Source organism: Cicer arietinum, chromosome 6 (assembly GCF_000331145.2).
Source record: "Cicer arietinum cultivar CDC Frontier isolate Library 1 chromosome 6, Cicar.CDCFrontier_v2.0, whole genome shotgun sequence".
In the NCBI taxonomy this organism is placed as follows: Eukaryota; Viridiplantae; Streptophyta; class Magnoliopsida; order Fabales; family Fabaceae; genus Cicer; species Cicer arietinum.
In genome coordinates, this window is record NC_021165.2 from 7,526,397 (window position 1) to 7,540,832 (window position 14,436).

Sequence of the window (14,436 nt, forward strand, 5' to 3'; positions counted from 1 at the left end):
ATATTGGTTGATTGTACATATATGGTGGAACCTCCCCCCTTCTTATCAGCTTGCTTTTAGGAGTGAGTTGTCCTCTACATTAACCGGTATCAGAGCTTGGTTTGTCCAACCCATGGCGTGGATGGACCACCTTGTCCAACTTGATGGGTTTGACATTGGAGCATGAATCTCAAATGGTCATATCAGCTGGGTATGAGATGCATAATTTACATTTGTAGTTGAGTTCTGGAGGCATTTGCTTCCTTGTCATTTTGACTTCTGGGTTTGGATTATTTCTATGTCCAACTCTGTTTGTAATAACATTTAAATAAAGTAACTTTGCCATTACGCCTACTCCCCAAAACAAATCCTCCTTCTGAAAAAGGTGTTAAGAGACAGTTACTGGCATACTAGTTGTAATTTACCAGGTGTTTTCATTAGTCCCCTGTATGTGTCAACTGTCAAGTCATTGCTATTGATGTATTTATGCAAGACAATGCTGTAATTGTAGTGTTAGGAGTGGTATAGACGCGATAGAAAGAAAAGAGTGTCCTCAAGAAGAAGAGAATTACAAAGAAACACTGACAGGTAACTTGAGAGCCCTGCCTCTACCACATACCTGTAAGTTGTAACGACTTCCCAAAACTATCATTCTATCATCACTCCCTAACTAACATTCTATCATCACTCATTCTCCTTGCAACACAGCCTATTAACAGAGCTGGGTTTCTCAATTCGGGCCTACTTTTTCTTGTACTAAAAACTCTCATAATTGGGGCCCTAACATGTTGTTTGCGCTTCCTTGTGATTAGGGGGCCAGTAGCTATGCCATGAAGTCCCTGCTAAAAGACATGTTTTTTTGCACTTCCTTGTGATTAGGGGGCCGGTGGCTATGCCATGAAGTCCCTGCTAAAAGACATGTTTTAATTTCTACAATTATTTGGTCTCAAGCAACATGCTGAGTCACTTGTTGTAACAGTTAGTTTGATATTAGCCTAAGTTGAAATTCCGTCCTTCAGTAAAAGCTTGTTATAAGGTTCTGGAATACAAATGTAAATAAAAGTAGACATCTTAGTGTCTGATGATAACATGTGCTGAGAAGTCACTGCTATATCTTCCAATTACTATTATTCTGTTTGACTATATTGACACTAATATATTGTGACTTGTTCTGGTTTTCTTCTGGTTCTGTCATCACACTCGTCATTCATTTACTTATTTACCATTTCAGACTGAGGCATTGCATAAGCTGTCCGTGATGCATAAATTTGTCATTTCTACTGGTGGAGGTGCTGTTATGAGGCCCATCAACTGGTATAGAATTAACATAATAATTGGAATAAGGAAAATTTATCCGCCACTACTTTTTATGATTAAAGTCCTTCTTCATCTTTGCATGTACTTGTATGTGAATGGATTGCCAGGAAATATATGCACAAGGGGGTTAGTATTTGGTTGGACGTACCAGTGGAAGCGCTGGCAAAAAGAATTGCAGCTGTAGGAACTAATTCTCGCCCTCTTCTACATTGTGAAGCAGGGGATGCATACACGGCAGTAAGTTGTTTCGCATCCATAGAAATTTTTTTATGTGTATGCCAAAGCAGAATATATTAATTATCATAATTTAGGTCATCAAACTTGCATAAAAATTACTTTTGCACAAAATAATTTGACTATTTATAATCCACATGCAGGCTTTGACACGTTTGTCTGCTCTTTTTGAAGAGAGAGGTGAAGCCTATGCCAATGCCAATGCAAGAGTCTCATTAGAAAGTATGTCTAACAATCTTCTTTTCTGTTTTGAAATTAAAATTTATAAAATTGTCTAGATTCTGTAAGAAAGAACAGGAAGACATTTTTGTATGTATTTACGATCTCATGTGAAGCTCAACACACATTATTCTTTCATGTTATGTGCCTCCTAGACAATAACAATCAAAATGCAATTTCTGATGCGTACTGTTGTTATGCGCAGATATAGCAACAAAACTGGGCCGAAGAGATGTGTCCGATTTGTCTCCAACTGTTATTGCAATTGAGGTCGTAAACAGTTTTTGCCTTCTGCCCTTGTAAACTTTTCAGTTTGATTGCTTCCGCCGAATTGAAATATTCCGGAGCGCTAAAGTTGAATCCGAATTCTGTGTCACTGATGCATATCTAATTTATTCTTCTGTATCTTGCAGGCGCTTGAGCAAATTGGTAACTTTCTAAAGGCAGAAGATGGTGGTTATGCAAGATACTAATACAATCTTGCGCAAGCATGATGTTTTGACTGTTTATATATTTTTTTTCCTCTTCAATTTGCAGTTTGCAATTAAGGCCATGCTGTTGTGCAGTGTTTTTTCTTATAAAGTGTGGAAAATAAAAATAAATGTAGCATGGCACATGTTTATGCCCAATTAAGCTTAATCCGACAGCCCAACTGTTTTAATTTCTAGGTTGAGCTTTGTGCTGTAAACCGAGTTTGGTTGATCGGTTAATGCGTGACATCGTGTAAGAGATTGTCTGTTGTAAAGTGACACTATCTTCTATTGGAGTCCATGTTTTTTGAAGTATGTACTCTTTTAGCACATATGGTGTGCAAATTTGACGATTTTTTGAATGCATACTTCTTAACGAATGTTGAGGGTAGAGAAAAAATGGCCTCCCGTAACTGGTGTTTTCATGTTTCAATCTTGCTTACTTGTACCGAGATCCATCTGGGAAACAAGCATAAATGATCTATATATAATTCTTTTTCTTTCTGAAAACAATTTCTCTTTTTAACCACTGTTGCACTACTGATATAGTAGACCATTATATTTAACCTCACGGATTGTTAGCATTTAGAAAGACTTGTTTTTTTAGTTGACAAAAACAAAAGCATGACATTTTTTTAGAGGTGGTTAGCAAGACATTCTTATTTTTAGCAATTAAGAATTCTTAGAGCCTCTATTTGGCAGATGCAGTCATGCAAATAAATTATTAAAATTGAAACATCCGAATGCAATAAAACGAACATGGTCATGGGTAAATTTAAAAAAAAAATGTTAGCAAATAGTTTGTGTGCTTAATCATCACACTAGCAAATAGAAATTTATGCATTTGAGGTATATTCAATATATCATGTTAATTAAACAATTCTTTAGTTGATAACAAATCGTATGATTCAATTTTAAGTTTGAATTATGTCTGGAACAATCATTGACTAAATTTTATTTACTTTTTAATTGAATTTTGAATTACCAAGACCTATTCTTGTTAGAAATGACAAAAATATATCTTAATTATTTCAACTATTTGTGTAATATAATATAATGTTTCTATATTTTCTCAAAAATAAAAAAGCACTAATTACATTATCTAAATTGTTCCTCGTGAGAACATGTTATATGAAAGTAAAACCTAAATTTATCAAAAGTATAATTTTTTCTTATTTTACATCTGTTCACAACTTTTTTTTAGTTTCCATGCACTACTTTCCTTCATAATTCGAATTGGGCTAACTGCGAACAGATTTTCCATATGTTATTATCCAATACAATACGTTATTATAATAATACTTTACATTAATTGACATCAAAGTTGAGATGGCCGAGTTGGTCTAAGGCGCCAGATTAAGGTTCTGGTCCGAAAGGGCGTGGGTTCAAATCCCACTCTCAAAGTCCTTCCTTATCTGGTGCAAGCAACGGCCTCCAATAAGCTACTAAGAATTAGAAGGGAAAAGATAACAAAGCAATAATGTGGGTGACAACCATGCCTTATTCATCTCTCCTTAAACCATATTATTATTACCTTCATAATCATAACAATAATACTAATAATAATTTTCTTTATCACCATCAAAGATTCTTCAACATCAACTTCCAAAAATGGACAACAAGAGCTTCCTCTGCTGCACCTGGTGTGGACCTCAACACTCTTGATTCTGCCATTGCCAAGGTAACCAAATTCCTATGTTTTTTTTTTACAAGGAGCAATTAAAGTTGTTGTTTGTGTATATGTTAATGTTAATTATCAGCTGAATAAAGTAGTAGAGCATTACAACTTTATTTTATTTTTCTTTGAATATGTATATGTCAACAATACAATAGCTTATTCCTTCAAAAAAAATATACAATATGTTTAAAAACAATATTTAATATGAAGGTTTCCTAAGAAGTAAGAATTGAGTTCCAATTATATTGATTTTTAGACACACAAATTGGTTTCAAATTGCGGCCGTTGCGGTGTGTATTATGGCCATTGCCGCCTGAATTTACTTTTTATCAGCATCAAATATTATAATTTTTTAATTATCTTATAGTTGACATATTTTCAATTTTCTCTCTGAAATCTCATATCTATCTCATTATAAATTCTTCATCACTTAAAATATCTCTAGTTCTTCAAAGTTCACTCTAAATCTATGATATAAAAAAGAAGGATACAAAAATAATTTGTTTGAGCACTCCATAATCACACCGCAATATTGTTGTTGCATCACGTGATACGGACTGCAATTTGAAACCCTTACACAATCCACTGATTTGGTAGTTATTTACTATACTAGTAATGTAACTAACAGGTATGTAAATTCTTTTTATGCAGAAAGATAGTAATGCTGTTAAAGAGGCACTTGATCAACTGAATGAAATTGGTTGGGCTAAGAAATGGAGTTCACAACCATATGTTTCACGTCGTACGGTCAGTCTCCAATAACAAATGTTGAAGTGAATTCTGGGAAAAGTGCCACCTAAACATTAAGTTCATCAACCTTCTATAGCAATAGCATCATGTATAACTGTCCTATGCTACCATATTTTAAAAAATTCATATACAAGATTCATTACTTGTACCGAGTTTTGACCTTTTCAAATTTGTGCATCAGACATCACTTCGAGAGCTGACAACTTTAGGGATTAAAAATGCGGAGAATCTTGCAATCCCTAGCGTCAGAAACGATGTAAGTGTTCAGAGTTTCTTTTTTATGTTTGTAGTATCAAATGGAATCAGCAGTACTCACTCCGTCCCAAAATAAAAGCAAAAATAGGTTAAAGATAATCAATGTATTTGGTTTAAATTTTCGTTGATATATTTTTGCTTATATTTTGGGACCAAGTAGTACTTTTTAGTCTGTGATTTGTTTATATGACTTTCATGTATTTTATTGTATTGTATTGTAATGTTTTCATTTTTGAGAATTAAGTTTGTTCCAAGTCCAACATGTATATAACATAGATCTTTGTGGTGCAGGCCGCTTTTCTTTTTACTGTGGTTGGAACAACTGGATTCTTGGGTATTTTGGCCGGCCAACTTCCCGGGGTATCCCTTGCACTCTTCTGTTTTGCTTTGTATGTCTGTTTGATGATCTTGTGAATGATAACCTGTTTTTGAGAAGTATGATGAAGTCTAATCTTGTGTATGATAATCTGTTTTTTAATAGTATGATGAAGTCTAGTAGTGTGATTCGTGAATGTGGATATACTATTCATGGTTTCAAATTTGAGCATACTGTTAAAATATTCTGATTACTGTGGTTTTAACTTATTTTATGTTTGAGATGTATACAATCCAACATTTCAAATTTTTGCAAGAGACTTTTAAGCCTGTATCAAGGCGCATTCACTTCATTGCGACATCATATTGCATATTTTTTTTCATGATTTTCAAAAACACCACAATTGCAGTGATGCAGTTTCCAAATTGAAATGATGATGAAGCTTGTAGACTTATAGTTTATTCCTGCAAAAATCCTTTATTGAGGAACAGTGCTGTATGGTAGTAGAGTGTCTTTTATGTTTTAGAATTTTTTTAATGTTATCTTGCTAATTAGAGTTAAGAGCAGCCAAAATAGAAGATTTAGTAACTCTTTCCTTTTTCACCCAATCTTAGTCTACATACTATATTCTACTCCTTTTGAACGGTTAAACAGATGCAAGCATTAGTGATAATTCTCTGTATTTATGCTCTTTTAGGGTTTAGAATTGTCTCCTCTTTGAAGTTGACAAGCTCGTGCATTTAGCTTATGACTATTAAATAGAAGTTTAAGGTTGTGCTTGGTAGAGAGTATTGGGTAAAGTATAAATTTTAAAACTGAAAGCCTTTTACACTTGCTTGTTATGGCTAAATAACTTAAAGAAAGCATAGAGTAATCTTGGTTGAAAATAAGGGTTTTGTGAAAAACATTTACTTTTTTTAACATTTTTGTTAAATTTACTTGCTAAAAAGAGATAAGAGACTATCTTGAAGTGAACAAGTGAAAATGTCAAAAAAATTGTTTTTATTATTTCGAAAAATGCATCATCGCTAACTAGCATTTCATCTTCCTTCCATCATAACTGTCCACTTAAAAAGTCTCACAAGTCACATCGTATTACCAAGTTAAAATGAACATGTGTTAGAAAATGAAAACAAAAAACATTTCACAAAGTAAACAGACCCAACTTTCATCCTAAAATAGTTTCACCTTCCTATTTTCCACAAACATGGATCTCCCCTACAACTGTTTCACCGTGCAACTGTTGTAGATGATTCATTTCCATCTCTTATTGATGTTTGCTGACTCATGCAGGATTGGGGCTTCTTTGTACCATACTTGATTGGGAGTATTTCCTTGGTTGTTTTGGGTGTAGGTAGCACATCCCCCGGGTAAGAATTAGGGCTGACCAAGTAGCAGTGAATACCCTCTTCAGTGTTTGTCATGACATTAATTAATGCTTCTAATATGCTAGTGTAGGCTTCTCCAAGCAGCCATAAGCAGCTTTTCAACAGTTTTTCCTGATTATCAAGAAAGGATTGCTAGACATGAAGCAGCCCACTTTTTGAGTACTGCCCTTTTGTTTTTTTGGCTGATATTCAATATCATACACAAAAGTATCATATACTATATATCTTTTTAATTTGATCATGTACTCTAACTCAGTTTCTGTTTGGTGTTTTGTTGATTCTAGTTGCTTATCTGCTTGGCTTACCCATTTTGGGATATTCACTTGACATTGGAAAAGAGCATGTCAATCTCATTGATGAGAGGCTTGAAAAGCTTCTCTATAGTGGTCAGCTTGATGCTAAGGAGCTAGATAGGTATTTACCAGAAAGCTTTAGTCAAGAAAATAACAATATGATGTGACATGAACATGAAATGTGGTAAATTTTAAGAACTATAAGGCAGGGCACAATTTTAATAAAAGGAAGAAAGAAACCATCCCATCCAAACTTGTAATAATGTGTTAAGAATCACAAGTAGCAAGATGAATGTGATTTGAAAACACAGGTAATGTTGTTATTGCTTGGTTTTTCAGATTAGCTGTTGTATCAATGGCTGGACTGGCAGCAGAAGGTTTAACATATGACAAGGTGATTGGTCAATCTGCTGATCTTTTCACTCTCCAGGTTTGAGACCTCTATTTTCAAAATATGTCAATATTAAACTACTCAGTGTTATTTGGTCAAATAATAATAATTCAAAATGTTTATTTTCCTACAGAGGTTTATAAACAGAACCAAGCCACAAATCAGCAAAGATCAGCAACAAAATCTCACCAGATGGGCCGTATGTTCTTCTATTCTAACACAACTACAGAAAAATAGCATTGTAGATATTTATTTCAACACAGTTTGATAAGTTCTACGTAGAATCTCATGTATCCTCAAAATTTATGCATTTTTTCCTCAAAACAAAAGCTCATATTTGCAGGTTTTGTTTGCTGCTTCTCTCTTAAAAAACAACAAGGCGATCCATGAAGCCTTGATGTCATCGATGGCAAAAAAGGCAAGCGTACTGGAGTGCATTCAGACAATTGAAAACGCATCATAGTTCAACATTAAAGTGCTACTACTATAAGCTATTATTACATACAAACTAATATCTCATGTATAAACAAAGTTTACAAACTTAAAATCATAATTTTATATTTTTTTTGTAAAAATGCATATCATTCAAGCTATCGATCAATATTTGAAATTTCCAAAAAAAATATGTTATTATGATAATTATGGTAACCTTTATATTGAAATAAAATGTTAATTGTAATTGTGATGTGATTGTCGGTTGTACCATTTAATTAATATTGTTTTCATCACTTCCAATGAAATATATTTTATTATGTATTTACGACACTAATAATGCATCAATAACTAATAAAGATAATTAGATAAAAATAATATTTTTTCTATTTCATTTATAAATTTTTACTTTAAATGATTAAATATCTTAATTATTTTGGGACACTTTTGTTACGTTTTGATTTTGATATCCCAATTTTAAACCATTTGATAGCTCACATAACGAAGAATGTTGAAAATTTTAATGATTTCAAAATGTTTGTAGAGTATCAAATCACTCTTAAGGGAGATTGACCTACATCCAATCAAGGTTGAATATCAAATTTGCGTATCATTCATTTTTATAATCATAACATTTTGCTGTTATAGCCTATATATAATCTAAAAAGACATATACACGTACATATTTAAATGAGATGGATCCTTCTCATTTCTCCAACTATGTCAATAATTTTTACACATATATATTTATAAATGCTTTGAAACGGTAGTAGTGACCGGAGGTGTGTTCTACGAAAACAATGGACTCCGAGATAGATTCAGAGTTCATCGCTTTCATAAAACAAACCATCAACGATTTGATCAATTACGGAATCGATGAAGGAATTGTAACTGAGGGTAAAGATTCGACCGACTCTGTTTCGAGCACTTGAAAAATAAGCAAACAGAGCCGCTAAAGAAACCGCAGCCAAACAAACCCCACCCGCTTCCGTTATCCCTTCCACATCCATCTTCCTGAACACCGAGTTTCCCGTTACCAACTCCACCGTTACCGTCAAAGCGAACACCATCTGCACCACCACAATATTAAGTATCAATTAATCAAAATTACAATAATAACTCCTCTAAAAAACTTAATTTCAATAATAATGATTTTTGTTATAATAGTAACGATAGTGTGACGGTTAGTGTTACTACCATGGCGAGACGACCGGAGATGATTTCGAAATCGTGGCTTTTCTTAGAGCTTTCGATATATTCGGAAAGTGTGGCGAAAAAGGATGACACGTCATCGTTAACTTGCATGTCTTCTTTATTATTACGAATTTTGACTACGGCGCCGAATGGATCGGAAGCGTACGATCTGAGAGTGCATAACCTTGGCTGAAGAACGATGTTGTTGTTTGTGTTGGCGGCTTCTGATTCGGCCGGTTTGGGTTTCGGGATAGAAAACTGAACCGGAGCGGGTTTATGGAGTCGTGGACGAGAGGTTGCAGGTTTGGGCGAACGGAGGTCGCAGTGAGTCACGCGTGGCGCAGTTGCCATGAGAATTGTGAGGGAGGGGTTGAGATGAGAGGTGGTTGGAGTGAATGAATGTTGAAGATTGTTTGAGAAAGAGAAAAATTGTAATAATAATAACAACGTGTAAACGGCTGTGGGGAAAGAACAGGATACGTAGCACATACGGGTATCTGATAAATTTCTGAGGTCCTCTTTATTCTTCTCCAACGCTTAGTCGCTATTATTGACTCTCTCAGACAGTCATATACTTGTATTATTATTACTCGAATTTGTGAGTTAATGCTACGGCTCTATTATAGTTATTTTCTTTGTTAAGTTATCGTTCATACTAAACTCACACTTCCTATCTCTAGCTTTCACTTTGTGATAAATATAAAATTTAAGATGTTATCACAACCTATTTTGATTCGGTCATTTATCATTTATATAATAAGACTTTATAAAAAAAAGTCATTTATCATTTTATAGATTGATTTTGTAATTAGTTAGATTTAATATAAAATTTAACATTGTAACCTCAAGAGACATGAAGCAGTGTTGTATTTGACAATGAATATCAATTTTTTTTATACATAATCTATAATGGGAGAATGAAAACTTGGAAGAACAAATAACATGAAATAATGGTTATAGGTAATTATTTTATGGACTAAATTTATTATGTATTTGGTGATTAACATTTCTATTTTGTTTTCAAAAAATAAAGAGATGTTAGTAAATTTTTGTATTCGAAACATCGCACACTATTAGACAATATTTGCTATGAAGTGGACTTGGATGTGTGGTTAGAAAGGTAGAAATGTGGTAGCGTTGTGGTACCAATCGTGATTGCTCCTCGACGGAGGGTGTATCTGCACATACATTGACGATCAAGTATGTTTGCGTTTAATAGCTAGATGTTTTTTAAGATTAGAAAATTGCATACTTTTAAATCTACATCGTATGTGCTTTTATAGGATGTCTCTCGATATTTCTAAAAGAAATCCATTAAGACTGTGAGTTGTATTATGTGATTTATGGATCATTGCTTTATTCTTGATGTGTGTCCATATTGATAGATAATAATTGTTGTCATCGTGTGGACATTGGTACGAGAACTATGATTGTCATTGAATGACCTTGGAGAGAGTTCCCAGTGAGTTATAATGATCACACATATTAAATTCTCTTAGTTATGTTGTATGTCCTATAGTTCGATAATATGTCGTGTTCCATTGCGATTTAGGTCGAGTTGGCATGAGTTTAGCCAATAACAATAATATATGTAGTCACCTGTGCCAGAGTACGATTCATTGTATTGGTTTTCCTTCTTATATATAAACTCAATCGAGGAGTTGTGAAAATAAAATAAAAAATAAAAATAAAATACTCCTAAAATGAAATCCAAATTTAGTAAGTTAACTCTCATCACACTGGGCAAATGATAGTTCATGTGGCATTTTTAATGATACCACAAAAATGACTCAAGTAATATTTATTTAATATTAAAAAATATAATCTTTAATTTATTTTTATTATTTTAAAATAAATAAAGTCCTTGAAAAAATAGATAAATAGACTCGTTTTTATATGCTTTCATTAATAAGTATTCATTGAGATACTTATACCATACATTCAAATTGCTTACGCCTACATAGAAATTTATTCAATTCGAAATAGTTGTTCAATCATGAATTATGTGCCTCAAACAAATTAATTTTTTTAGATAAATAGTCGCTCAATTGAAGTAAAGTTATAACAATACTCGTCATGTACGGATTAGTCATTTGTATTCTACTATACTATTTCAACATACAAATTAGAAGAAAATAATTAAATATTATTCAAAACAATTCGAAAAATTAGTGAAAGAAGAAGACGAAGTCACAAATAATAGAAAAACTACTTATAAAAGAGGAAAATATTTTAATAAAAACAGAAGATCTTGAAAGATCAAAGAAAAATGAATAATACTGAAAATAAATGAAAAAGAAAAAGAAATAAATTGAAAATAAAGAAAAATATTTTTTTGAAAACTAGAATTACCAAGGGAACTAAATGTAAAAACATATAAAGAATAAAAATAAATATATAGGCAGTCATTACTATAAGTGAATGAAATAGATTATGACGTTATGCAACAGAAGATATTATTATACATAAACTCGTCGTCTCTAATTATACTTTAAATGATACCTAAAATTTAAGAATGATTAACAATCGTCTTTTTGATTCTATTTGCAATATAATAACAAAGACAAATTATCATAATGACAAAAAGGACATTCTCAATTGTGACCTTTCCCTGAATGAACTTTAAAATTTACCTATAATTTTATTGTGAGTTGCAAACAAATACTACTAATGTTCAAACTTTGTTTGAAGAGTTTGGCATTGGAAATGAACAACTCGAATTTGTACTATTTTGTGAAAGCTAGTCCATGGATTTTAGCTCACAAATTTCGTTAGAGCTCATCGACAAATGATAGATGATGATATAAGACAATTGGACTAAATTCTTTAAACTCGGCACTCGTGCTTGGTTGGAATGGAACATCAATACAACTAACATTGGGGATAGCGATACCAACTAGTCTGTGTTCTTTGAAGTTTCGGTTTGGACTCTCTGGAAGATCGTAATAAGCTGGTCTTTTTTAGGAAAACTATATTTGATACTAGAGTTACATCTTACATTGATAATATGGCATATCAAATTAAGAAAAAAAGACCTTTACTTCACTTGCTTTTTACGGTAATCAAAAATTGATTTGTAACGTTTTTTATAGGTTATATTAAATTGAGAAGTTGTAAATAAAAGCAACGATGATCAAGTGTGATTTATGCGTACAGGTAATTAAGGACCAAAGATATAAAGATCATACTTAAAAAAATATACTGGTTCACTCAACTCGTACTAATTTATTCCTCACAATTCTGAGATTTTCACTATGTGCTTCAAAATCAGAACATTCTTATTTGCACATTTTTTCTTTATCAAACCTTGATCAATTATAATCTTCACCATTCAACCTGGAAAAGATTTTTACATTCATCTTTCAACCTTGAAAGGATTTTTATAACCACATTTCAACCTATCAATGATTTTTACGATCACCTTTCAATTTATTAACTATTTTTATAAACTCACTCAATCTAACACAAAAGGTAGACTTTAGCCAATTACAATGTGTATGATAAAAGTGTATGAGATCTAACGATTCTCAACTCTTTATTTGAGATTAAATGAAAACAAAACTTAATAAGGATGATCCAAACAAATAGTGAAGATAGTTGGAGTTTGCTTAAAAAAAAATTTACTTGAACAAGTGAATATTGATTGTCAGGTAAGTGTCGTATATGATTTAAACATATTAAACATATTAGCCAAGTGTCGTATATGATTTAAACATATTAAACACATACCTATATTATTGTATAGAACATTCTAGATCAACCCATAAAGTTTTTGCTTTGAGTTTGAAGGAAAACGTGAACAAGTGTGAAAATGAGTTGTCAAAGTCAGTTGGCATTGTGTTTGATCAGAAGCATGCATAACTTTATGCAGTAATAGTACTAGTACAATGTATTCATGTCTTTTTGTTCTTGCTCGCATCTCATCAATTTGGAGATCAATATGAATATTGTTTTAACCATTTCAGCTTTCAATTTGAGTCATTTAATTGTTCATTACATATCAGCAACCCCCATATGTGAATTTGACATTCTTATCTTATAGTTTGACTTTCTAGATTGATATGTGTTTGACATTGTTTTTAATAAAGGACGGGCAAAATGTTCTTTTGAATATTCCTCAATCATTTTGACATTCCTTTTGAAGATTCTTCCAAAAACTTTTGGACTTTTAATTGCTCGTTAAGTATTGGCAAGCCCATGTGTGAACTGTCAACTGAGTTATCGCATACTATTTTTCAAAAAAGTATAATTTTGATCATTTGCTCTTTAATATAGTAATCATAACATTATGTTGGATGTTCTTCTATCATTATTTTAATAAGCGACCTAATAAATGACTCAATTGTAAAATGAATTATTCATCAAAGTTGATTCTTGTCATTTTACTGAAATGATATAAATATTTATTAGTACAATGAACTTGTTATAAAGATGTATGATATATTTATTTTGAGATTATTTCATAAAGATGTTCTTTGACTTCTTTATTTATCTTAAGACATGTTTGGATCTATAATATATTCATTGGACATCTTTTCCAAGGTATCAAATGATCATTATCCTTATTCTTTGGTTCATAATGTTGTAAACACTTGTTGCATTTGATTCTTGAGACAACTTTTGACTTGTTTAGAAAAGTGTCTTCTAATTATATCTATATGAAGCTTATGATATTATTGTTGTAATCTTCTGATGCTATTTTGATTCTTTTATCATTGAATAGATATTTATGCATTTGTTGATCTGAATGACTTATAGTCTGTCCACTTATCTAATTCATGTTCCTTAAATAAAAACTCAACTGCAATCATCATTAGATCACCATTCATAAAACTTAACATTTACTTTGTAAAGTTTATTGTCATTAAAACATATATAAAAAAAGATTTTGACCTCAACATTCATATGACAAAGATATACATCTAACTCATGTTATTCTTAAAATCGATTATGTTCATGTTGTCACTACGATTCATAATCGACTTACTCCCTCATACCATCTTCAACATCTTCTCAACTAAATCCTATCTAGGGATGGCAATTAGACTCAGACCCAGTGGATACCCGCAAAAAAACCCCCCACAATGGGTATGGTAAAAACCCGCATAATGGGTATGAGCATGAGGATGGGTAATTAGCCGCAAAATTAAGCGGGTGCAGGTATGGGTAGTATAGTATCCACCCCGCCTCGCACTCGCACTTATATAAATATATATTTATTTAGTTATTTATTTATTTATTTATTATATTAGAATTTAGTTTAATTATTTTTTTTTTTGTTTTAACATCTATTAATATCATTGGACCACTATAATATTTATAATTGAAACATAAACGTTTGCAAATTCTTTAAGAATCTGATTATGATAAATAGGTAAATAATTGTGATTTTATAACTAATAGTTATATCTTATTAATTGTGACTTTATAGTTATACTTGCAACTTTGTATCACTTATCTCAGATAATATTGTATGACATGCAACTTCATAAAATATTATTATGGATATTTAAATATGTA

At 32.0% G+C, this 14,436-nt stretch overlaps 3 protein-coding genes and 1 non-coding gene across 5 annotated transcripts in view; 3 read left to right on the forward strand and 1 right to left on the reverse strand.

Annotated features, from left to right (window-relative positions):
* LOC101489649 (shikimate kinase 1, chloroplastic) overlaps positions 1 to 2,534 on the forward strand; it is a 5,909-nt gene extending 3,375 nt beyond the window's left edge. For both annotated transcript variants that reach the window (XM_073370339.1, XM_073370340.1), the window contains exons 8-12: positions 1,211 to 1,293; positions 1,404 to 1,533; positions 1,674 to 1,752; positions 1,955 to 2,019; positions 2,163 to 2,534. In XM_073370339.1, the coding sequence (XP_073226440.1) occupies positions 1,211 to 1,293; positions 1,404 to 1,533; positions 1,674 to 1,752; positions 1,955 to 2,019; positions 2,163 to 2,222 (417 nt within the window). In that variant the 3' untranslated portion in view covers positions 2,223 to 2,534. The remainder of the gene's footprint in view (positions 1 to 1,210; positions 1,294 to 1,403; positions 1,534 to 1,673; positions 1,753 to 1,954; positions 2,020 to 2,162) is intronic.
* A 1,008-nt stretch (positions 2,535 to 3,542) lies between these two features.
* Positions 3,543 to 3,623, forward strand: TRNAL-AAG (transfer RNA leucine (anticodon AAG)). The gene has a single exon. It is a non-coding gene; the product is annotated as a tRNA-Leu (tRNA).
* Positions 3,624 to 3,640: 17 nt separating this feature from the next.
* On the forward strand, positions 3,641 to 7,975 carry LOC101490185 (uncharacterized). The gene is made up of 10 exons (XM_004503965.4): positions 3,641 to 3,900; positions 4,549 to 4,644; positions 4,829 to 4,903; positions 5,194 to 5,262; positions 6,512 to 6,588; positions 6,677 to 6,765; positions 6,891 to 7,020; positions 7,239 to 7,329; positions 7,424 to 7,489; positions 7,634 to 7,975. The coding sequence occupies exons 1-10, from the start codon at positions 3,700 to 3,702 to the stop codon at positions 7,751 to 7,753; spliced, it is 1,014 nt and encodes a 337-aa protein (XP_004504022.1). The 5' UTR covers positions 3,641 to 3,699; the 3' UTR covers positions 7,754 to 7,975.
* Positions 7,976 to 8,312: 337 nt separating this feature from the next.
* LOC101490507 (stress enhanced protein 2, chloroplastic) lies at positions 8,313 to 9,432 on the reverse strand. The gene is made up of 2 exons (XM_004503966.4): positions 8,920 to 9,432; positions 8,313 to 8,792 (listed from the first exon to the last, which is right to left on the reverse strand). The coding sequence occupies exons 1-2, from the start codon at positions 9,403 to 9,405 to the stop codon at positions 8,541 to 8,543; spliced, it is 738 nt and encodes a 245-aa protein (XP_004504023.1). The 5' UTR covers positions 9,406 to 9,432; the 3' UTR covers positions 8,313 to 8,540.
* Positions 9,433 to 14,436: the final 5,004 nt, after the last annotated feature.

Excerpts from the sequence above, each read along its gene's own strand:
- LOC101490185 (XM_004503965.4), top strand. The coding sequence starts at position 3,700 with ATGTGGGTGACAACCATGCCTTATTCATCTCTCCTTAAACCATATTAT. Across the intron at positions 4,904-5,193 it reads TCCCTAGCGTCAGAAACGAT|GCCGCTTTTCTTTTTACTGT; the intron begins GTAAGTGTTCAG and ends TTTGTGGTGCAG. Across the intron at positions 7,330-7,423 it reads CTGATCTTTTCACTCTCCAG|AGGTTTATAAACAGAACCAA; the intron begins GTTTGAGACCTC and ends ATTTTCCTACAG.
- LOC101490507 (XM_004503966.4), bottom strand. The coding sequence starts at position 9,405 with ATGTGCTACGTATCCTGTTCTTTCCCCACAGCCGTTTACACGTTGTTA. Across the intron at positions 8,793-8,919 it reads TCTCCGGTCGTCTCGCCATG|ATGGTGTTCGCTTTGACGGT; the intron begins GTAGTAACACTA and ends GTGGTGGTGCAG.